Genomic DNA, 25,230 nt, shown 5'->3' on the forward strand with positions numbered 1-25,230 from the left:
AAGTTGCAGGATATAAAATCAACACACAGAAATCCCTTGCATTCCTATACACTAATAATGAGAAAACAGAAAGAGAAATTAAGGAAACAATTTCATTCACCATTGCAACAAAAAGAATAATACTTAGGAATATATCTACCTAAAGAAACAAAAGACCTATATATAGAAAACTATAAAACACTGGTGAAAGAAATCAAAGAGGACACTAATAGATGGAGAAATGTACCGTGTTCATGGATTGGAAGAATCAATATAGTGAAAATGAGTATACTACCCAAAGCAATCTATAGATTCAATGCAATCCCTATAAAGCTACCAAAGGTATTTTTCTCAGAGCTAGAACAAATAATTTCACAATTTGTGTGGAATACAAAAAACATTGAATAGCCAAAGCAATCTTGAGAAAGAAGAATGGAACTGGAGGAATCAACCTGCCTGACTTCACGCTCTACTACAAAGCCACAGTCATCAAGACAGTATGGTACTGGCACAAAGACAGAAATATAGATCAGTGGAACAAAATGGAAAGCCCAGAGATAAATCCACACACCTATGGACACCTTATCTTTGACAAAGGAGGCAAGAATATACAATGGAGAAAAGACAATCTCTTTAACAAGTGGTGCTGGGAAAACTGGTCAACCACTTGTAAAAGAATGAAACTAGAACACTTTCTAACATCATACACAAAAATAAATAAACTCAAAATGGATTAAAGATCTAAACGTAAGACCAAAAACTATAAAACTCCTAGAGGAGAACATAGGCAAATCACAGCAGGATCCTCTATGACCCACCTCCCAGAATATTGGAAACAAAAGCAAAAATAAACAAATGGGACCTAATTGAAATTAAAAACTTCTGCACAACAAAGGAAACTATAAGCAAGGTGAAAAGACAGCCTTCAGAATGGGAGAAAATAATAGCAAATGAAGCAACTGACAAAGAATTAATCTAAAAAATATACAAGCAACTCCCGCAGCTCAATTCCAGAAAAATAAACGACCCAATCAAAAAATGGGCCAAAGAACTAAACAGACATTTCTCCAAAGAAGACGTACAGATGGCTAACAAACACATGAAAAGATGCTCAGCATCACTCATTATCAGATCAGATCAGATCAGATCAGCCACTCAGTCGTGTCCGACTCTTTGCGACCCCATGAATTGCAGCACGCCAGGCCTCCCTGTCCATCACCAACTCCCGGAGTTCAATCAGACTCACGTCCATCGAGTCAGTGATGCCATCCAGCCTTCTCCTCCTGCCCCCAATCCCTCCCAGCATCAGTCTTTTCCAATGAGTCAACTCTTTGCATGAGGTGGCCAAAGTACTGGAGTTTCAGCTTTAGCATCATTCCTTCCAAAGAAATCCCAGGGCTGATCTCCTTCAGAATGGACTGGTTAGACCTCCTTGCAGTCCAAGGGACTCTCAAGAGTCTTCTCCAACACCACAGTTCAAAAGCATCAATTCTTCACAAATCAAAACCACAATGAGGTACCATTTCACGCCAGTCAGAATGGCTGCTATCCAAGTCTACACGCAATAAATGCTGGAGAGGGTGTGGAGAAAAGGGAACCCTCTTACACTGTTGGTGGGAATGCAAACTAGTACAGCCACTATGGAGAACAGTGTGGAGATTACTTAAAAAACTGGAAATAGAACTGCCATACGACCCAGCAATCCCACTGCTGGGCATACACACTAAGGAAACCAGAATTCAAAGAGACACGTGTACCCCAATGTTCATCGCAGCACTGTTAATAATAACTAGGACATGGAAGCAACCAAGATGTCTATCAGCAAATGAATGGATAAGAAAGCTGTGGTACATATACACAATGGAGTATTATCCAGCCATTAAAAAGAATACATTTGAATCAGTTCTAATGAGGTGGATGAAACTGGAGCCTATTATACAGAGTGAAGTAAGCCAGAAAGAAAAACACTAATACAGTATAATAACGCATATATATGGAATGTAGAAAGATGGTAACGATAACCCTGTATGCGAGACAGCAAGAGAGACAAAGATGTATAGAACAGTCTTTTGGACTCTGTGGGAGAGGGAGAGGGTGGGATCATTTGGGAGAATGGCATTGAAACATATATAATATCATATGTGAAATGAATCGCCAGTCCAGGTTCGATGCAGGATACAGGATGCTTGGGGCTGGTGCACTGGGATGACCCAGAGGGATGGTATGGGAAGGGAGGTGGGAGGGGGGTTCAGGATGGGGAACACGTGTACACCCGTGGTGGATATATGTTGATGTATGGCAAAACCAATACAATATTGTAAAGTAATTAGCCTCCAATTAAAATAAATAAATTTATATTAAAAAAATAAAAAAATAAATCATAGAAGTTTTTAAAGGTAAAAAAAAGGCTTACATTTCCCAACCTATATATTTAGTTTGTAGATTTTAATACAAATCGCCAAAATCATGTATGATAAACATTAATTTTTCCCTAGTATGAGCCCTCACTGGCAATGGGCAGATGATACCTTTGAAAACTGAAGGAGAGTTCCAGGGCCTCTAAACACTGTCACCTGTGGGAAGGTCGTCCACAAGCGTTATTTTCTAGCACGCACCAACCTCCGTCATAATGAGGGCAAGGGAAAAAAATAAAGTTGTACTACTGAGAGCATGGGAGTATCCTAAGACTGGGTTTAAACTTCACTGAAACAGAAGGAGTGAGAACGACAGGACAATCTGTGTTGAACGTGGAAGCCAAGGTCTCTCCCTGCCCGCTGCATTCTGCTGCTGTCAGCAGGAGGGGAAGGAGTGAGCAACTTCCTCTTCCACCTGCAGGAAGCCCTCCTTCAGCCTACATGTCAGGTGCAGTGTTTGTCATTGTTTAAAAAATAGGCATCATGACTTTAGCGACACACCGCATGGCTCATTTATCCAACTGTCGTGTAAATGAAGCACATTTTAAAATGCAAAGCTGCATCTCACCTGTATTTTAGCGCCTTTACTGGAATCTGCAGGAGGCTTCCCCCTTCAAATGGAAGGTGCACAGTGTCTTCACCAGCTTGGAGCATTCGTTCAGCTTCCTTGAAAAGAACAGACGGGTAGAGGTGACTTTTTGCAGAATATTTCCAGGACCAATTAATATATCAAAATCTTAAAGAATCAGACAACCAAACTGACAATATTTATTTAACTTGCCATGACTGAAAATTTCATTTTATTATTATGAACACATACTTGTAACACAAGGTGAAAACAATCACTTGTAAAGATTAATTTTTAAGGGTTATAACTTCCAGCTCTGGGAGTTAATCATTAGTACTATTTAAATATCAATTTAGCTACATGAATTTTATTTTTAAAATTTACTACTATTAGCATTACTTTTGGCGACTCCACATAGCACAAGGGATCCTAGTTCTCTGACTATTCAAAGTGCAGAGTCCTAACCATTGGACTGCCAGGAAAATCTCCATAAATTTTATTATCAACTATTACACAGGTACACAATGAGAGGGGGGCTTCCCAGGTGGCACAAGTGGTAAAGAATCTGCCTGCCAAGGCAGGAGACACAAGAGATGCGGGTTCAATCCCTGGGTTGGAAAGATCCCCTGGAGAAGGAACTGGTAACCCACTCCAGTATTCTTGCCTAGAAAATTCCATGGACGGGGAGCCTGGCCAGGTACAGTCCATGGGGCTGCAAAGAGTCAGGCATGTCTGAGCACGTACACACCATGTACAATGAGCAACAAAATCTTGTGAAATCTCATGGCTCTCATTACAATACAATATAAGCAAAAACCTCACTTGGATAAAGTGGGGGTTTCTCAGTCTCAGCAACACCAACATTTAGAGCCAAACAACTGCTTGTCCTGGGAGCCAGTCCTGTCTATGGAGGATGTACAACAGGCCATACGTTGCCAATAGCAGCCCCTTTTCTGACCATCCCCTCAAGTCGAGAACACCTAAGCTAAGAAACATGAACCCAAATCATGACACAACCTTAATGAGGATGGAGAGGGGGCAGTATAGGAGACACGGAGAGAGCACCTGTCTTATGAAAAGAAATCCCACAACTTGGGGGTGACCATGTACCTGGTTTTAACAAAAACAATATAAGATTAAAACCAATAAAGCCTAAATTTCTCAGCACTCCCTGCAGCTCAGTGTGGTGCCAGTGGAACCTCCTGGATGCCATTTCTGGGCGGCACGGTGGGACTGCTGCCGCCTCCCACCGTCTCTGACTCCGCTGCCAACGCAGCCCACGCTCAGCAGCCACTCTGACCCACCACAGGATGCTGAGGATGCAAAGTCTACGCCGCGCTGGTAGAAACTAACAGAGTTCCTGACAAATGTGGAACCACCACACAAGGTCACTTAACTTTCAAGATTCCTTTTACAGGACAAAAAGAAAAAACTCTTGTGTTTAAGGCAGCTCTGCTTTTGTTTTGTGATATGCAAATGACCTTATTCTAAGTGATATAGGAAGTAATGAGCAAGCAATTTTACCTAAGTATTTTATAAATAAATTATATCCTATTTGAAAAATCATCAAAAGCTTATGTTTACATATATATATATACACAGCCTTGAAGGAAACAAAATTGTTAAAAATTTTGGAGACTCAATTTAACTGTTTCACAATTAATATCCTCATTAAAAAGTCACAATTTTTATTTAAAAGTAAACATAAAACCAGTAATTTGCCATAAATCAGCACTGAAAAATCAAACCATGAAAAAATGCCAACAAGTTTCTAAAAGCATTTGTCTGCAACTTTAATAAATGCTTTTTCATAAATACTATGCAACACAAGTTATAAATTGTGCTCATTTCTCTCAAAAATTAGGGAAAAAAAAAAACAGCAATTTTGAGATCTATTTAAATAGGACCACAACTTTTAAAAATGTATTATCTTATCTTTGATTTTCAAACAATATTCTGACTGGGAAAATGAACTGAGGCACTGAAATTAACAGAATCATCTATGCTACATAACTCAAGTGTGCCCTTTATAACTGGTTGCAGTACTGAGCTGGTTGTTAAAAAATTCAAATTCAGTATAGAGTATTCATGTAAATCTCAGTATACAAATCAACTAAGGGTACATAATATTGAATATAAAAACTAAAATTTTACTACATTTTCTATAAAAAGATATCTACTTAATGCCACTTTTGTCCTTATATATGCCAGATTATTAAAATGCTGTTAAAATTAAAATGAATGCTAAAATGTACTCATGTACATTTGAGGTTATGTTAGATGGAAGACTGTGATGTAGAATTATTTTGTGTTATCTGGTAAATTCTTACGGCTATTGACTTATATACATATCATATGTAATTTTTCTAAAGTATCTCTGTGTAAGGGCCGAGGGCCAGTTGGTAAAATGGGTAAGAGCCTGTGTTTAGGACAGTCTACTTACTAATCTCTCTCTCTCTCTGTTTCCTTATTTGTAAACTGGAAATAACGAAAGTATGCACACTTTTTAAAGTAATGCTCAAAATTCTCCAAGCCAGGCTTCAACGATACGTGAAATGTGAACTTCCAGATGTTCAAACTGGATTTAGAAAAGGCAGAGGAACCAGAGATCAAATTGCCAACATCTGCTAGATCAGAGAAAAAGCAAGGGAGGTCCAGAAAAACATCTATTTCTGCTTTGTTGACTATGCCAAAGCCTTTGACTCTGTGGATCACAATAAACTGTGGAAAATTCTGAAAGAGATGGGAATACCAGACCACCTGACCTGCCTCTTGAGAAATCTGTATGCAGGTCAGGAAGCAACAGTTAGAATTGGACATGAAACAACAGACTGGTTCCAAATAGGAAAAGGAGTACGTCAAGGCTGTATATTGTCACCCCGCTTATTTAACTTATATGCAGAGTACATCATGAGAAATGCTGGGCTGGATGAAGCACAAGCTGGAATCCAAATTGCTGGGAGAAATATCAATAACCTCAGATATGCAGATGACACCACCCTTATGGCAGAAAGTAAAGAAGAACTACAGAGCTTATTGATGAAAAAGGAGAGTGAAAAAGTTGGCTTAAAGCTCAACATTCAGAAAATGAAGATCATAGCATCAGGTCCCATCACTTCATGGCAAATAGATTGGGAAACAGTGACAGACTTTATATTTTTGGGGGCTCCAAAAACACTGCAGATGGTGACTACAGCCATGAAATTAAAAGATGCTTGCTCCTTGGAAGAAAAGCTATGACCAACCTAGACAGCATATTAAAAAGCAAAGACATTACTTTGCCAACAAAGGTCCGTCTAGTCAATGCTATAATTTTTCCAATAGTCATGTATGGATGTGAGAGTTGGACTATAAAGAAAGCTGAGCACTAAAGAATTGATGCTTTTGAACTGTGGTGTTGGACAAGACTCTTGAGAGTCCCTTGGATTGCAAGGAGATCCAATCAGTCCACCCTAAAAGAAACCAGTCCTGAATATTCACTAGAAGGACTGAGGCTGAAGCTGAAACTCCAACACTTTGGCCACCTGACATGGGAGCTGACTCATTTGAAAAGACCTTGATGCTGGGAGGGATTGAAGGCAGGAAGAGAATGGGACGACAGAGGACAAGATGGTTAGATGGCATCACTGACTCAATGGACACGTTGCTGCTGCTGCTGCTAAGTCGCTCCAGTCATGTCCAACTCTGTGCGACCCCATAGGCAGCCCACCAGGCTCCCCTGTCCCTGGGATTCTCCAGGCAAGAACACCGGAGCGGGTTGCCGTTTCCTTCTCCAATGCATGAAAGTGAAGTTGCTCAGTCGTGTCCAACTCTGTGCGACCCTGTGGACTGCAGCCCACCAGGCTCCTCTACCCAGGGGGATTTCCCAGGCAAGAGTACTGGAGAGGGTTGCCACTGCCTTCTCCGCAATGGATATGAGTTTGAGTAAACTCTGGGAGTTGGTGACGGCCTGGCGTACTGCAGTCCACGGGGTTGCAAAGAGTCAGACATAACCGAGTGACTGAACTGAATTGAACACTTTTTAATAATAAGGTTCTTAGGAGGACTGAAAGAGTTGATTCCCACTGAAGTGACTATAATAGTGTTTACTACTTGGTATAAAATATTAAAGTCAGTTAATAGTGTACATTTGAAATTTTTTTTTTTACCTCTTTCTCTTTTTTCTTTTTGTCGTCTTCTTTCTTTTTCTTACTTTCTGGCATGAGATCATCAAGCCAACTAAGCTCTCTCTTTGTGAAACACAGATCCATGAGTTTGCGAACAAAGACTAATGCAAGAACCTTTAAAAAAGTAAGTGAAAGAATATTCAGTAATATCTAAAAATATATAAATTATATCACCTGGAGAAAAAGTGTTTATCAAATCATAAATAAAAAAGCACTTCATATAGCTTATTTTAAAATTACTTTATATATCATCTTATTTCAAAGAAACCTAGTCACCTATTTATCTTTTTCAACTTTCTGCTCAAAGATATAAAGAAAAGGATGTTTTTAGCCTTTTCCTATATAAGTCCCTTGAATTCTGTATAAAATTATAAAGCAGATTAAGCATAATGATTATCTTTACAAATAAGATTATTACTTTTTATGATGACTTTACATTATATAAGTAGATATAATATTTAAAATCTCTTCAACAAGGCATTAGAGAACCCACTTTCCAGCATTAGATTTTACTCTACAAATTATGTTTGTGAAAAAGACACAATATTCTTTAGTTTGCTTTTCTTTGCTGCTAAGAGCTTCCCCAGTGGCTCAGCTGGTAAAGAACCTGCCTGCCAATACAGGAGCCACAGGAGATGCAGGTTCGACCCCTGGGTTGGGAAGATCCCCTGAAGAAGGAAATGACAACTTACTCCAGTATTCTTGCATGGAAAATCCCATGGCAGAGGAGCCTGGTGGGCTTAAAGGTTGAAGATGTTTTCAAATGTTCATTGGGAATTTGATTTTCTCTTTTTTTTTTACTTTTAAACAATTGTTATTTTATATTTGAGTAGAGTTGATTTACAATGTTGTATTATTTTCCAGTGTACAGCAAAGTGATTCAGTTATACATATACATGAATCTATTATTTTTCGGATTCTTCTCCCATATAGAATACTGAGTTATTCCCTGTACTATACAATAGGACCTTGCTGTTTCTCTATTTTATATACAGTAATGTATATATGTTAATCTCAAACTCCTAATTTATCCCTCCCCACCACCTTTCCCGTTTAGTAACGGTAATTTTGTTTTCTATGCTTGTGAGTCTGTTTCTGGTTTGTAAATAAGTTTCTTTGTATCTTTTTTTTTTTTAATTTTTAAATTTTTTTTATTATTATTTTTTTAGATTCCACAAATAAGTGATATCCTATGATATTTGACTGTCTCTGACTTACTTCACTTAGTATGATAATGTCTAGATCATCCATGTTTTTGCAAATGGCACTATTTTGTTCTTTTTATGGCTGAATAATATTCCATTGTTTATACGCACCACATCTTCTTCTCTATTTCTCTGTCAATGGCCATTCAGGTTGTTTCCATGTCTTGGCTACTGTGAACAGTGCTGTTATGAACATAGGGGTGGCATATACCTTTCTGAATTACAGCTTTTCTCTGGATATATGCCTAGGAGTGGGGCTGCTGGCTCACATAGTAGCGCTGGTTTTTTAAGGAATCTCCGTAGTGCTCTCCGTAGTGGTTGCCTCAGTTTACATTCCCATCAACATTGCAGGGAGGTGCACTTCTTGCCACACCCTCTCCAGCACTCTTTGAAAATGTATTTATTTTTGGCCGTGCGGGGTCTCTGTTGCTGTGCGTGGGTTTTCTCTAGTTGTGGTGCTTGGGCTTCTCGCTGTAGTGACTTCTCTTGTTGAGAAGCATGAGCTCCAGGGTGCGAGGGCTTCAGAAGTTGTGGCGCACGAGTTTCAGCTGCTCTGCAACATGTGGCATCTTCCCAGACCACGGATTGAACCCATGTGCCCTGCACCGGCAGGTGAATTTTTTTTAAACCACTAGACCACCAGGGAAGTCTGCCAGCATTTATTGTTTGTAGACTTCTTGATGAAGGCCATTCTAACCAGTGTGAGGAGGCACCTCACTGTAGTTTTAATTTGCATTTCTCTAATAATTAGCTTCCCAGGTGGCGCAGTGGTAAGGAATCCATCTGCCAATGCAAAAGACGCCACGTTCAATCCCTGGGTAGGGAAGATCTCCTGGAACAGGAAATGGCAACCCACTCCTGTATTTTTGCTGGAAAAATTCAATGGCCAGAGGACCCTGCAGGCTCTAGTCCACAGGGTCACAAAGAGTCGGCACAACCGAGGACCAGCGCGGTAACTGGCGATGCTAAGCGTCTTTTCACGTGCTTTTTGGCCATCGGTGACGTGTCTTCTTTGGAGAAATGTCTATTTAGATCCGGGTTCTTTGCTTCTTTGATATTGAGTTGCATGAACTGTTTGGGTACTCTGGAGGTTAACCCCTTGACAGTCACATCATTTCCTGATATTTTCTCCCATTCTGTGGGTTGTCTTTTGTTCTGTTTATGGTTTCCTTTACTGTTAAAAAGTCTGTAAGTTTGATTAGGTCTCATTTGTTCATTTGTTTTTATTTTCATTACTCTAGGAAGTGGATCTAAATAGACATTGCTGCAATTTATGTCAAAGAGCATTCTGCCTAGTTTTCCATCTTCTGTTCTTACTGTTTCTTACCTTTTGCCTTTTTTTCCAGTTGGTTTTCAACTGACGGCTGTTCATGAAATTCTAACAAGTTCTGTGTAGTTTGGATAGAAACTCTCTGTTTTATATGTAACGAATATTTTCTCCCAGTTCATAATCTGATTTTACTAAGGACATACAAAACAAATATCATGTGGTCAAAAATATCATCTTTCTTTCACTGTTAGATTTCCCTACCTTCTTTGAAAAATTATCTTCAACCACTCAATTATATGAATAGTTTTCTAAATTTTTACTATAACTTGTTTTAAAATGTAAATCATGAACTGATTTACTATTTCTTTCGGAATTTGATATTACATAGCAACTTTATTTGGGCTTCCCTTGTGGCTCAGCTGATAAAGAATCTACCTGCAATGTGGGGGGAACCTGGGTTTAATCCCTGGGTTGGGAAGATCCCCTGGAGAAGGGAAAGGCTACCCACTCTAGTATTCTGGCCTGGAGAATTCCATGGACTATACAGTCCATGGGGTCGCAGAGTTAGACATGACTGAGCAACTTTCACTCACTCACTCAGCAACTTTATTTAGCTCCCAGTATGTAGTCTAATTTTTTATTATTTTTCCATTTAAGTGAATTTACTGCCTTTAATGAAATATTCAGGTGGTAAATTCTCATATATTCTGATAAATTTCTGAAGTCATTAGTCCTGTTTTCAGATCTATTTGTCAATTCTTATGAGATTTCATACTGTGTTAGCCATGCTGACTTGATGGCAACTTGTAAATATTCAGTTATCAAAACACTATGGCATTAGCACAGAATCAAGGCCTTCAACCCTCAACCCAACCAGGAATTCTAATGACCTTTCTTGTGTTATTCTCTGATATTTATTGCAACTATATTTTCCTTTAGTATATAATTTACGTATCTAAAAATATCATATATAGAGTTTGATGCTGCTGAAAACTACACATACTTTTGTAACCCACACCCCAATAGGACACAGAGTATTTCCACCATCCATGTTGTGGCTCTGGCATCTATTTTTCTCTATGAACTTTAAAATTACCCAGTTCTCACTGATACCACCCTTCTGCCCCAAAGACACAAATATACATGCAAATAAAATTAGTGAACTATATACTTAGAAGTGATATTTTAATAATACTAATAAGTACCCAAAACAAAGACTATGGTGTATGTTTCTATCTGTTCAGGTCTTAATTTTATGTCCTGCAATATTGTTAAGGGTCGACTTGTGTCCCTCTGGAAAACATTTAAGTACCAGCCCCTAGTACCTCATAATGAGACTTTATTTAGAAACAGGGTTGCTGCAGCTGTAATTAATTAAGAAGAGGTCACGCTGGAGAGAAAGGGCTCCTTGTGCAGCACTCTGCTGCTGCTGCTAAGTAGCTTCAGTCATGTCCGACTCTGTGCGACCCCACAGACGGCAGCCCACCAGGCTTCCCCGTCCCTGGGATTCTCCAGGCAAGAACACTGGAGTGGGTTGCCATTTCCTTCTCCAATGCATGAAAGTGAAAACTGAAAGTGAAGTTGCTCAGTTGTGTCCGACCCTCAGTGACCCCATGGACTGCAGCCCTCCAGGCTCCTCCATCCATGGGATTTTCCAGGGAAGAGTACTGGAGTGGGGTGCCACTGCCTTCTCTGTGTGCAGCACTCTAGCGCTGTGCTAAAATGGTCCTATGCTGACACAGTGACCACACAGCACAAGCCATCAGAGACAGACCAGAGTTACACAACTGCAGGCCAAGGGGCACCAAAGGCTGCCTGCAGAGGCCAGGGGGAGGCAGAGGAGGAGTGCCCTGCAGGCGTCGGGGGCAGCAGGGCCCTGGCCATACCTCGTTTCTGACTTCTGGCCTCCAGAACTGTGACACAAATTTCTGCTGCTTTAAGCCAATGAGTCTGTGATACTTTACCAGCTCTAAGAAACGAATACAAATATTACTATACTTTTATTCTCTTTAAATAAGTATCTCCTTTTCAATTTATTAACTATTTTATAGTTTTTGGTCACTATTATGAATAAAATTTTTTTCATTTCAATTTTTAGCATTATTACTAAGATAGAGCCTGTATACTGGTTATCATGTTTTCTTGTATCCAGCTACCTTAACAAAATTCTTACTAATTCTATTAAGAGATTTTAGTCCTTTTTGAGTCATTTGGGCTAATACGTATACAAATAATGCTATCGTGTCATTATACCAATTATTATATTACTCTTATCTTATACCATAGTCAGAACTTGCAGTTCATACCATTAACACTAGTAAACAGTGGGCTTCTCCCTCTATGTCAGGGGTAGGCAAACCACAAGACCCTGGGATAAATCCATTCCATCACCTATTTTGTATGGCTTATGAGCTAAGAATAGTTTTTACAGATGAGCATTTAGATCTAATCTGATGAGAGGAACAGTAACTTTTGACTAACTCCAATTAAGTGAGATATTGTTCCAAATGAAAAATTCCCTTCTTCTCATTGGCAGTCTTTCATTTAAAAAAAGCTGTACAACTGCGTTTTGAATTTTATCAGTAAGAACTGTGGAAATTTCTCTCCTGTTATATAAGTGTCTATATAATAGTCTAGAGACCTTCAAAGCTGACCCTTTACATAAAAAAGTTTATTGACTTCTACTTTAGATGCTCATATACTGGTATAGACTCATGTACTATTGTCTTAAAACCCCTCAAACCACAGCTGTGGTTATGCATTTTTTCTCTTTCTTAATCTTTTATATTTACTTATTATAAAGGAGTTATCCATTATTGATTTTTACAAATAAAAACTTCAGTTCAGTTCAGTTGTTCAGTCGTGTCTGACTCTTTGCAACCCCATGAATCGCAGCACACCAGGCCTCCCTGTCCATCACCATCTCCCGGAGTTCACTCAGACTCACATCCATCTAGTCAGTGATGCCATCCAGCCATCTCATCCTCTGTCGTCCCCTTCTCCTCCTGCCCCCAATCCCTCCCAGCATCAGAGTCTTTTCCAATGAGTCAACTCTTCACATGAGGTGGCCAAAGTACTGGAGTTTCAGCTTAAGCATCATTCCTTCCAAAGAAATCCCAGGGCTGATCTCCTTCAGAATGGACTGGTTGGATCTCCTTGCAGTCCAAGGGACTCTCAAGAGTCTCCTCCAACACCACAATTCAAAAGCATCAATTCTTCAGCGCTCAGCTTTCTTCACAGTTCAACTCTCACATCCATACATGATGGCTGGAAAAACCGTGGCCTTGACCAGATGGACCTTGGTTGGCAAAGTAATGTCTCTGCTTTTGAATATGCTATCTAGGTTGATCATAACTTTCCTTCCAAGGAGTAAGCGTCTTTTAATTTCATGGCTGCAATCACCATCTGCAGTGATTTTGGAGCTCCCAAAAATAAAGCCTGACACTGTTTCCCCATTTATTTCCCATGAAGTGATGGGACCAGATGCCATGATCTTCGTTTTCTGAATGTTGAGCTTTAAGCCAACTTTTTCACTCTCCACTTTCACTTTCATCAGGAGGCTTTTTAGTTCCTCTTCATTTTCTGCCATAAGGATGGTGTCATCTGCATATCTGAGGTTATTGATATTTCTCCTGGCAATCTTGATTCCAGCTTGTGCTTCTTCCAGCCCAGCGTTTCTCATGATGTACTCTGCATATACGTTAAATAAGCAGGGTGACAATATACAGCCTTGACGTACTCCTTTTCCTATTTGGAACCAGTCTGTTGTTCCATGTCCAGTTCTAACTGTTGCTTCCTGACCTGCATACAGATTTCTCAAGAGGCAGGTCAGGTGGTCTGGTATTCCCATGTCTTTCAGAATTGTCCATAGTTTATTGTGATCCACACAGTCAAAGGCTTTGGCATAGTCAATAAAGCAGAAATAGATGTTTTTCTGGAACTCTCTCGCTTTAAAACTTAGTTACATTTAATTCTTCTTGAAAAATAAGGGCAATGAAAGGTGTACATTTTCCTACATGTATAATTTAGCTCTGTCTCATAAATAAAAAGTTATTCATTTCAATATCTCCTCAATGTTTTTTTTTTTTTTTTTGTAACTCAGTTTTCCACCCCGGGCTTATTTTAGAATTTAATCTCTAAATACTGAGTATGTCTTAGTGGCTTTTCAATATTCATTTGTAATTTAATTTATTTGCAATCAGGGAATATTACCTGTATAATTTTCAAAGATTTTCTTTGTGGCCATGTATATAAATCAACTTTTACATAATATTTGCAAAAGGATGAATAGTCTCTAGCTTTTAGGTCAGGCTAATATTTGTTTCATAAACATCCTAAACTCTGAAGTTGTTTAAAAATACAAAACAGTATTCTATACCCTAGGACTAAAAACAAAAACGAAATTAGAAAATGACAAGCAAAATTTAACTTTGAAAACGATGGGTTTCTTAGCCAGAAAGGCCTAATTCACATTTCAAAACATCTGAGGTTCTTGAAATCCTTTTCTCAAAGTTAACTATAAATATTAGTAAGACAACTGCTATCAACACACAAAGACGTTATTATTAATAGTTAGTAATAAAGTCTGGAAAAAAGACTCACCATCATGGGGAAAACGACTGCAGCAGCAGAGGCTTTTATCACCCACAGGAGGACCAGGCAGGTGAGCTGGACGACGGTGAAGACATGCACCTTCCAGAGAGGCACGTAACGCAGGTAAATCAGGTCGGGCTGGTGCTTGGCTGGCATGCCAAACAGCTTAATACGGTCAAAGAACTGGGTATCAAGTGGAGAACAAAACAGGAGAAAGTTTTCAACAAAAATGGCATTTCTGCTACGTAGGAGAAGAAACTGTATCTACTTTAGGGTAACTTCCCTGGTGCCAAGATGTCCTGATAACACAGGAGAGTGTTTCAGTTGACAACATCTTCATCCAGGAGAAAAAAAGGCAACCATTTGAACGAATGTGATTTCATGAATCAGAAACTCAAGTCAACATGTTTTAAATTGGGGAATTAAACTAGCTCCACAAATTTATCTATGAAAAAACGCACAACTCATTTAATCTTTTTGACCTCTTTTTCTAATATGTAAAATAAGAGAATAACAATCTCCTAAAGTTCTTTCTAGATCTAACATGACCAATTTCTATGAAAATAACCTGAGGTAACAATCACCAATTTTTCACCAAATGAAACAGAAACCATGAGCTGTTTCCTAGGTCTCTGAGCTTTAATTTCCTCATTTATAAACTGGGAATAAAAGCAGCCCTACACACCTCACAAAATTGTTGCAAAACAATAAAGTGAGTTAATGAGACCGTCTCCTGACCACAGGAAGGCAGACCCTGGACTGTGTGAGAACACAAGGCTGCTGCGTCCGAGACGCCCGGTGCCCCGGAGCCGGGACCACACGCCGTCTGCGGCCGGCAGTGGTGCCAGCGCCACCTGAGCAGCTGCACGTCCTACATGACGACTGCACCCACACAAATCCTCACGTGCGCTATCGGCCTGCCCAAGAAAGGCTACAAATGAGACAAAACAGCAATGAAATCACTGGATTCTAGCCTGTGCTCCACTGCTCGGTTAAAAATCTTCAGGGAGTCTATTTCTGCGTCACAATTTACAAAATTAGCATTTCTTCCTTTCCTGCTTTCCAAGGTTGTTTTGAGGCTAACAGAAAATCGCTTAGTACTAGGCTCTATGAACTGCACTGCCCCACACAAACGGAAGGTGTTGCCATGGTTATAGAAAACTAATATCTACATTTCTTTTTCAGCAACTGAAACTGCTATTCCACATGCCAGAGATACCCTTTTCCCCATTCCAATCCTTTTAATCCTCCCTCTTACTAAATTAGCCTTCATTAATAGTTACTTTTCATTAGCTTCAATTAAAATATGTAAGGACATAGGTCATGATTTCACTTTCAGGGGGAAAAAAATGTACAACAATAATTATTTAGAAAATGTGGACTTGAAGTCAATAGTTAATCTGCCCCCAAAATATCAGAGCTGAGAATACATCACTACCCTCACAAAAACAATCTTTGAAAATGTAAAATGTTTACATTTTTCTACAAAATCATTAAATGCTTACGACTTGCCTGGATTCCTTTTAATGAGGAAACTCCCATATAAAGGAAAACACCATACAGAACAGGCATTGGAATGAACTGGAAGTAAAATGATCACAATTAGAAATCATGCAACTAAAGCAATTTCACATAAAAGATACATAAAAACACTGTGAGTTCCTATGAGATATATTTAAAAGATCTTTCAGTGATGACAGGGAGTTCCCCGATGGCTCACTGGTAAAGAATCTGCCTGCATTGCAGGAGACACAGGAGATGCATGTTCAATCCCTGGTCAGGAAGATCCCCTGGCGGAGGAAACGGCAACCCACTCCTGTCTTCTTGCCTGGAGAGTCCCACAGAAAGAGGAGCCTGCCGGACTACAGTCCATGCGGTCACAAAGAGTCGGACGTGACTGAGCTTCACACTCAGTGATGCCACTTGTGATAATGGTGATCACACACACTTCAGTCATGACACTGAACTTTTCTATGAACAAGAAAAGCACTAGTGTACAATAACCTGGAAGAATCGTCTTCTTAGGCTCTCTTCTGCTGATGCCAAGTCGCTTCAGTCGTGTCCGACTCTGTGCGACCCCAGAGACGGCAGCCCACCAGGCTCTGCAGTCCCTGGGATTCTCCAGGCAAGAACACTGGAGTGGGCTGCCATTTCCTTCTCCAGTGCATGAAAGTGAAAAGTGAAAGGGAAGTCGCTCAGTCGTGTCCGACTCGTAGCGACCCCATGGACTGCAGCCCACCAGACTTCTCCATCCATGGTATTTTCCAGGCAAGAGTACTGAGTGGGGTGCCATTGCCTTCTCTGAAGGCTCTCTTAAGAAGGGACTATGTTCCATGGTTAGGAGTACAGGCACCACAATCAGACTATTTGGCTCAAAAGCCCTTTTAACCTGTAACTGAGACTTAACTTCTTTTTCTTTTAGCTTCTGCGTCAGACTGTCTTGAAGGTTAAAAAACTTCAAATTCATAGAATACTCAGAAAAGCACAAGGTACATATTAAACCACTCAAAAAGTGTTAGCCATGACTATCACTGTCACTACCCCTACACTGACTGTTAAGCAGCACCATTTACTGAATATGTATAATAAACAAACACCACTCCCCAGAAGAATGTTCTCATTACTTCAGCAGGAAGTGGATCCCAAACTGCCTACAAGCCCATGTCCAGGTCTTCCACAGGAAGGCTAGCAACACTGACTCAAACACCACATCAACACTCACCCAGGGAGAGACCTCTGAGGAAAGGAGAACTAACCGCCAGCCAGCGGAGAATCACAGTCACTCCCTACTCAACAACCTTGTATGTGCTTAACTAAGGACAGCGCAAGACAAGAAAACACGTCAAAAGCGTCATCAGTACCCTCGGGGAATCCCAAGATAATATTTAATCCATAAAGCAACTTTAGAATGCTAGGAAAAAATGAATAACCAGAATGGAAAAAATTAAAGATATGATTATCAAAATAATTTAAAAGAATTTTAGAATAATGATTTTGACAAGACTAAAGAGATCATTAAAATGATAAGGAAAATAGGGGAGATTTTAACAGTGAGAGTAGTGAAGAGGAATGTAACAATGTATCCAGGAGGTCTAACATCTGTCTACTTGAAAGTGAAAAAACATCTAAGAGAAAACAGAAGAGGAAATAAACAGCTGAAGAATATTCACATAGTCAAGGCACAAGTTTCCAGAGTAAAAGGATGCACAGAGAGGCAAGCAGGGTAAACTAAAAAGTACCTATCTATCTACCTAAGTACCATGGTGAAACTGCAAGACACTATGAGCCCTGGGTGTTCACTGGAAGGACTGATGTTGAAGCTGAAACTCCAGTACACTGGCCACCTGATGCGAAGAGCTGACTCATTTGAAAAGACCCTGATGTTGGGAAAGATTGAAGGCAGGAGGAGAAGGGGAAGACAGAGGATGAGATGGCTGGATGGCATCACCGACTCAATGGACATGAGTTTGAATAAACTCCGGGAGTTGGTGATGGACAGGGAGGCCTGGCGTGCTGCGGTTCATGGGGTCGCAAAGAGTTGGACATGACTGAGTAACTGAATTGAACTGAGAAAGGTAAAAAATGCTTCTGAAGATACAAACACCAAAGAGATATCAGATCTCTTATCAGAACCACTGATCTTCAAGAAGCAACAACTTTAAGACTCAAAGAAAAATACATCTGAACCTTGAAATGAATACCCATCTATTAAACAAATGTGAGTAATTTGAAATATGCAAGAACTCTGAAAGTTCACTAATTATAGTACCATACATGCAAAAATTACTCAACGAATTCCTTTAGCATTATAAAAAAATTCATTTAGCAATACAAGAAAAAGTGGAACATGTATATGTACTTTTTTAAAAAGAGAAGTTAACAGATATTAAGAAAACTTATCAGGCTATTATTCTAAAACAGTAGGAGCTTGGGAAATGAGACGTATTTCTGCCTCCACACAGGCTGATCTCACTGCTTAGTCCTCGGCAAGTATTTTTATATCATCATAACACTGATTACACATCTCCCAAAGGTTTACATTTCTATAATTTAACTTAGAAAAAAAGGAAAAAGAGTGTAAATGTGGGCAACCTTTACCATAAAAAAATGTAGCCAACCAAAAAACAAGTGATGAAAGGGAGAAGGGGATGTGGGGGTAAATCCTCACGAAAGATATAACCTCAGATCAGAGGCTCTCAAGCTTTTTGGTCTAAGGACCCCTTTTCACTCCTAACAAGTACAGAGAACCCTCCTCCCAAATATTTTTGCCTATGTGGATTCTATACTCAGAGAGATACATAAATAGATAAGCAGTTAGTTGTATCGGAAATAGATACTCACCACACTAGAAATTAAAAGAAAAATTTTAAATAGTTTTTCTTAGTTCATTTCAAAATAATAAATGCCTTACAAGGTAATACAAAGAATATACTTTTACTGGAAAGCTCTAATTTGCAAAGAACGTAAGATTAAGTGAGAAGAGCAGCAGTACTCCGTGCCCCTGTAAACCTCTTCAGTGGGTGGCTAACAGAGGACCCCACGCTCACGCCTGCATCTAGCTCGGCGTGCTGCCTCCACGGTTCTGGCCAGAGGCCGAGAGGACAACCCCGCCTCACACAGGCGCACGCCTGGGCAAGCGCGGCTCTGCAACCCCAGACAGAGGTCCTTGGGCGAGCCTTTAAGAATCACTGTATTAGGCAGTGAGAATCACTATTTTCACTATTTCATTAAAGATAATAAAGTTAGAAATAACATTATAAAAGTATATAGAACCGTAATGGCATTGACTAACAAAATATCTTATAAAACAAAGGAGTAAAGTGTTAACGTCTACAGAGTTGCTTTTGGAAAGTGAGATAAAACAAGCTTTTCATTTTAGAGCTTTCTTGATATTCTACTTGAATTTTTCTGCTGCTACTGCTAAGTCACTTCAGTCGTGTCCGACTCTGTGCAACCCCATAGATGGCAGCCCACCAGGCTCCCCAGTCCCTGGGATTCTCTAGGCAAGAACGCGGGAGCGGGTTGCCATTTCCTTCTCCAATGCATGAAAGTGAAAAGTGAAAGTGAAGTTGCTGAGTCGTGTCCGACTCCCAGCGACCCCATGGACTGCAGCCCACCAGACTCCTCCGTCCATGGGATTTTCCAGGCAAAAGTATTGGAATGGGGTGCCACTGCTTTCTGCTTATATGCAATTAATACTTTAAAATGTTTGAAACTACTAAAAAAAAACCATGCAAAGCGCAACCTCGGTCAGTAGGGGGCAGCGTCCACACCAGATGGCTCCGCACGCTTCTCCTCGTCTCTTGCTGTTGTAACAAGACACTCACCACCATGAAGAAACTACCCATCTGTCTATCTGTTTCACCACCCAGACTGCCAAATTCTTCAAAGTAGACACTGTCCTATTTGTTATTGTTTCCTCAGTAACTAACAGTACAGAAAGTACTCAACAAATATTTGGCCAATTAGCTGGCTCCATGAAAGAAGGCCAAAGAATTCTAGTACTAACAACAGTTTTTTTAGTTAATTCGTTAACACACATGCATACAATGCTCCACATTTGTACTGTAATTTATAAATAGTTTACAAACAAAAAAAACAATGGAGTTGAGCTCTTTCATGATGAACAAAAAATACCAGATTATATACTTAGCTAGGTTTGCTATGACTGTTTTTTTGTTAAATTACCAGATTCCGTAGACTATGTATAGTAAACCTCAGATGTGACTAAAAGATATGTGTTACTACTTATATCTCATTTAGTTCATCAGAAGAATGTACTAATTAATAGCAGTATCTTCTTTACATTTCAAGTAAATTACTGTTTCATCCACTTTTCAATATTACTTCCTCTAATATGCTTATTAAATTCTCTAGGTATATTCTTCTTTTAGATCGTAACTAAGCCACAGATGAACTTCTTCCAAATCTCTAGCCTTCAATACTATCCTTTCACATTATTTTTCAAAAGGATACAATCTAACCCTGATGCCTACCATGGCAACCACCATTCCAAAATATTATTTTCCAAGTAAACTCTAGGAAATGAAACTATTTTAGATATTTTAACGTTTCATTTTCATACCACCAAGTATAAATTTTATGACAAAAAAAAGATTTTTAAAACATTGTAACAAAGAGATTTTACCTTTAGTACTGAAGTCATGAACACAGACAGGCCCATTAGAATAAAAATCATTAGCCCTGTCACCCGCTGTTCACGAATGCCCAAAAACTTGGGCTGCTCCCCAGGAGCAGAGCATTCAGATTCCACTTTCAGGCTGTTGACGTGACTTATGGACAACACGGTTGCAGCCACAAACCATGGAAGTCCCATGACAGAGCACACTCCCAGCATGACGCCAACCACGAGCAGGTCAAGGTGGTAGCCAGCTCCTTTCTGAAAAGGGAAACCAGCACGAATATTTGTCAGCATATGCTGTTCTTTCAGGTTCAAATTCTGCACTACCCATAAAGAGAGAAGAAACTAATGTTCACCACCTCCAACTCAAAGAAACAAATCTTGGGACACATTCTGAAAATTACCTTCAACTTGTGCTCCTTTCTGTTGATGATGACCGCTGTAATCTGCTGATCCATGAAGATGAGGATGGTGCAAAGCAGAGCTGGAATGGCAGCTATTAATAAGGTCCACCAAGGGTTCTCTCCCAGGGGGCTTATGATCCAGCCCCTACTTTTATCAGTAGGCTGTTAAAACATCGAAAAATTCAAAGGAAGAAAGAAAAGTTTTCTTATAACAGCACAGACTGTGTCTACCCTCAAGAAATGCCAAGGGGTTGGAAAGAACTGGACACTGGACTCTGTCGTGAATTATCTGCAGAGACGCTAGTGGGGATTTTCTTGTCCCCGAGGCAGGTCCCTGCGCACGTGACTGAGCCACTCTCTCCATCTGGAGGTAGAATTTGCGTTCTCCCCTTGGACCCGGGAACAAGGCCATGGTGACCCTGTGATCCTGCATCTTGACCTGGGAAGACCTTGCTGCTGCTTTTCTAGCCTCCTGGAGCCCCGGGGTTAAGCTCTTGAGTAAGCCTGGATGAGCTTTCTTGAGGATGAGACACAGGATGATGAGACAGGGGTAGGAGGCAGCTACCAGTCCCTTCATTCAGCCCTCTGTGCTGAGCTCCCAGACATGCCCCCACCAAGGCAGTAAAGATAGCAGACACCCAAAGATCCCACAGCAGGAGACCAGATCACCCCACCTCAGCCTAGGGCCAACGCCACAGATTTAGGAACAAAAAGAACTGTTGTTTAAGGATATGATGTTTTAGGAGATTTGTTATGCAGAAATAGGTAAGTGAAGCAGAGTTTCATTTTAACACACGCCTATCCACTCCATATAAAGTGAAGTCAGACAATCTACTAGGTCAACTCTTAAAACTATTAATAAACTGCCTTGAAGATCCTACAGACCAGTCACCATGACAGCATCAGCACTCAGTCTGCACTGGGCCTCAGGCCACTGTTCTTCCAAAGCAGGGACTGACAAAAACCTGACACTTTATCAGATACTAATATATTTCACCGCTGTAACATAAAATCCGCTTTATAATGAAACATTTTTAAAGCTGTAAAGAATCTAGCATTCTTGGAGGGTATTGGATATGCTGAAATTTAAGCATATTTCTATTACTTAGCCTTTATATTAAGCCAATTTTTTTCTACAAGAAAACATTTGTCAATATAAAGGGGAAACTAACCATTTTCAAATTCATATATTATCATCTCCCCACACTGATACACATGATAATGCTTCCCATTCAATACTGCACATGGATAAAAATGTTTTATCTATATAATGCATATATTCTTAACTATTTCCCCAAGTGTATTTAATAACCCTTGATTTCAGTTTTATACTTCAAAGCTAGATAAATGACTAACAAAGATATATTTGGAACCGGAATAAGGAGATGGGACCAGGATTACAGGAAATTACATTAATATAATTCACAGTTTTGTCAATTTGTAAAACTTGGTAAACACAGAATGACTTAGATATAGTCATATCTAATGACCTAAAAGTTTTAGTGGCTCAATATCTATGCTTTTAAACAAAGGTCTCCAAACTTTTTAATTTCTATACTCTTAGCAGCAAAAAGACATTTATTTACCCAAATGATTCTATATTCACTTATGCATTACATTACTAACAATTATCTTTATGGTGAAATTTGTATCATAAATATTGAGGATCATTTTCCACGATGTATTCTATTTTGGAGGACACAGGTTTTAAAAATGATTCTATTTTTTAACCCCAGTGAGAGGGAAAACAGACTAGATTTATCTTCGTTATATTATTTCTAATCCCCTTTAAATTTTCTGCTTCTCAAAGAAGTCATATAATTTGTTAAATGTAAATATAGGCAATGACACAAATCCTTGACTATTAAAAATTTCCAGAAACTATTCAAAACCTACCATCTCCAACTTAAAAGGGAAAATAACTATCAGACGCTGCATTATGCAGGCTGTGGGGTCGGCAAAGGGTCAGATATGACTGAGTGACTGACCAACAGCAACACAAAACATCTGTAGTTCCAGTGAGACCAAAGAGTTCATGGCTCCTCAGACTAAGCGTCGTTTTTCTTGTGGAAAAAAATTCTTTCTTGATTCTGCTGAAAAACGTTACAAGACACTTTCCAATTACTGTCAGATGTATCAATCACTCTTCTGGAAATTTTAATTAGGATCCCCTTGCTACTCTTATAAATCAAGTTTGAGTTACTTCTTCACAAAGGAATAAAGAATGTTTCTTTCTCCTGGAGAGTGTATCATGAACTCCAGCTATGAGAGCAGGGTCAAAAATTTTCCATGACTCTGATCTCCTCACTATGAGTATTTCCACTCACTCTCTGTGATGGACTCGATTTGATACCTTCTTGCTTATTTCCTAAATATGTCCACTTGTCTCTGTTCATCTTGTCATTGTTTATATATGTGCAAGGTATATATAGCCTTTCCTTTCAAAGCACCAGCTCTTCACAGAGAATGTGCATATTTTAAAAATAACTACCTAGGAGGCAGTATCTTAAAGCAGTTCGGTATTTCCCAGTAACAAATAGCCAAGTGTTTTAATCCTTACCTCAAATTTTTCAGGAACATGAAGTTTAGGAGATGGAACTCCTACAAGGTAGTCAATTACAACCATTATTACTATGGTGAGAAATACAGCAAAGTCACTGATTGTCGATCGCACCTATGTTAAACGGGTTATGTTAGTATAGACACAGAAATACTGTCCTTTCTAAATAATTCATATCTTTTACAGATTAAATACGCCACTAGAAAGTGTGAATGAGTTTTTAATTAGTGATGATGCATCAGTGAAACACATTTATAACTCATATTTTCTACAAAAGATAAGAAACGCATTTCACAACTACCTATCATGTCCCTTGATGCCACTGTCTTTCTATTGTTAGCTCAGATAGGGAATACACACCTTTAAAATCTTGTTCGAATGTAATTGCTTTACAATGTTGTGTTAGTTTCTGCTGTAAAATGAAGTGAAGTCACTCCATGCATACACATACTCCCCCTCCCTCCTACACCTCCCTCGCACCCAGCCCCTCTAGGTCCTCACAGGGCACTGAGCCGAGCTCCCGTGGTATACCGTAGCTTCTCACTGGCTTCCTCCCTCCCACCCAGCCCCTCTAGGTCCTCACAGGCACTGAGCTGAGCTCCCGTGGTATACTGTAGCTTCTCACTGGCTTTCTGTTTTGCATATGGTGGTGTGTATGTCAATGCTACTCTCAATTCATCCCACCCTCCTCCTCCGCCCTACATTCACCTGTCCGTTTGCTACGCTTTTCACTGTGAATAATTTCCTTACAGCTACTTGACATAAAATTACTAACCTCAAACAATATCTTATTGTTTTGAAACAAATCAAGGAAATGAAAACTAAAAACGTGAGAATTACAAGAACGACAAAATCAAACCCCAATTACCTTGGTAGGAAAATAGCGCTTGGTCTTAAATTGCTTGAGGAATGAAGACAGAAAAAACGTTGTGAAAAATAAGATGACGGACCAAAAGAGCACATCTGGAATATAAGGTCCATGGAGACTACAAGCTGATCCTACAAATGTACCGTGGTAGACTTTACATTCCTGAAAAAAGGGGGTGAAAAACAGAAAAGGGAGGGATAAAGGGGATTCTCAGATAGCCAATAAATTAACGAGGAACTTCTCTGAAGTAAGATGCTACTCATCAAAAGACACGCCATTATTTTGTTTCACTTAGAAAAACACACCATCAAGTCAACATTAAAACACAATCAATTTTAAAACACATCTTGAGTTCAGAGAGGTAACAATTAGACAAATCTGTGCCTCTTAGAAATCATTGAAATAAAACAATGTATTTTGTCAAGTTACTATGTCACACACTCCCTTCTTTCAACTCTTTATTTCCTTTAGTGAGAGGTTTACATATTGAGTATTAATTCCCAAATATTTTGTTTGCATCCTTGGTCAGCAATTTTACTATCTTTCCATTACTTTTGAACAAGTTGCTTAAAATAAAATCAAAAGTCAGAAAATTACTACTCTGCCCTTACAATGCTGAATAAGAGATGGCTATAATACTAAATTGTTTTGGCTTATTTGACTTTTTTCTGACTTTTCTAAAGGTGAGATTAAAGCAGTAAAGTGAACCACCAAAATATTTCCATTAATAAAATCAATAATATAATCAATAGTATAGCACAATTACGGAAATATATTGACTTGATTTTCCTTTTGAGGGAAAAGAATAACTGAAAGACAAGCAGAGATTAATGAAAACAACTGAAGTCCTTTTCTCTTTACTTATATTCTAATGAGATTCATTTTCAAAACGTAACAGATCAGGTTTACTGAAAGAAAATTAGCCAAAGGAGAATCCATTATTCTCAATTTCTGTGTGCTAACCTTAGTAATCTACAGTTTACAACAGGGATCATAGAAATAAAAGCTACAGCTATACAAAGAAACTCAACATGGCCCTATTAGGTATCTAAAAAACCACA

The 25,230-nt window shown here is 39.3% G+C and overlaps 1 protein-coding gene across 9 annotated transcripts in view; it reads right to left on the reverse strand.

Moving 5' to 3' along the window:
- SLC4A7 (solute carrier family 4 member 7) overlaps positions 1–25,230 on the reverse strand; it is a 123,628-nt gene that overhangs the window by 9,361 nt on the left and 89,037 nt on the right. For 8 of the 9 annotated variants that reach the window (NM_001098926.4, XM_005222409.5, XM_005222406.5 and 5 more), the window contains 8 exons: positions 24,170–24,331; positions 23,302–23,415; positions 20,742–20,903; positions 20,344–20,595; positions 15,708–15,776; positions 14,205–14,378; positions 7,110–7,241; positions 2,962–3,059 (listed from right to left, as the gene is read on the reverse strand). In NM_001098926.4, coding sequence (NP_001092396.2) covers positions 2,962–3,059; positions 7,110–7,241; positions 14,205–14,378; positions 15,708–15,776; positions 20,344–20,595; positions 20,742–20,903; positions 23,302–23,415; positions 24,170–24,331 — 1,163 coding nt within the window. Of the gene's footprint in view, positions 1–2,961; positions 3,060–7,109; positions 7,242–14,204; positions 14,379–15,707; positions 15,777–20,343; positions 20,596–20,741; positions 20,904–22,678; positions 22,835–23,301; positions 23,416–24,169; positions 24,332–25,230 lie in introns of those variants that run through there. The other variant, XM_024982552.2, reaches the window with a different exon arrangement.

The sequence above is a fragment of the Bos taurus genome, chromosome 22 (assembly GCF_002263795.3).
Source record: "Bos taurus isolate L1 Dominette 01449 registration number 42190680 breed Hereford chromosome 22, ARS-UCD2.0, whole genome shotgun sequence".
Lineage (NCBI taxonomy): Eukaryota > Metazoa > Chordata > Mammalia > Artiodactyla > Bovidae > Bos > Bos taurus.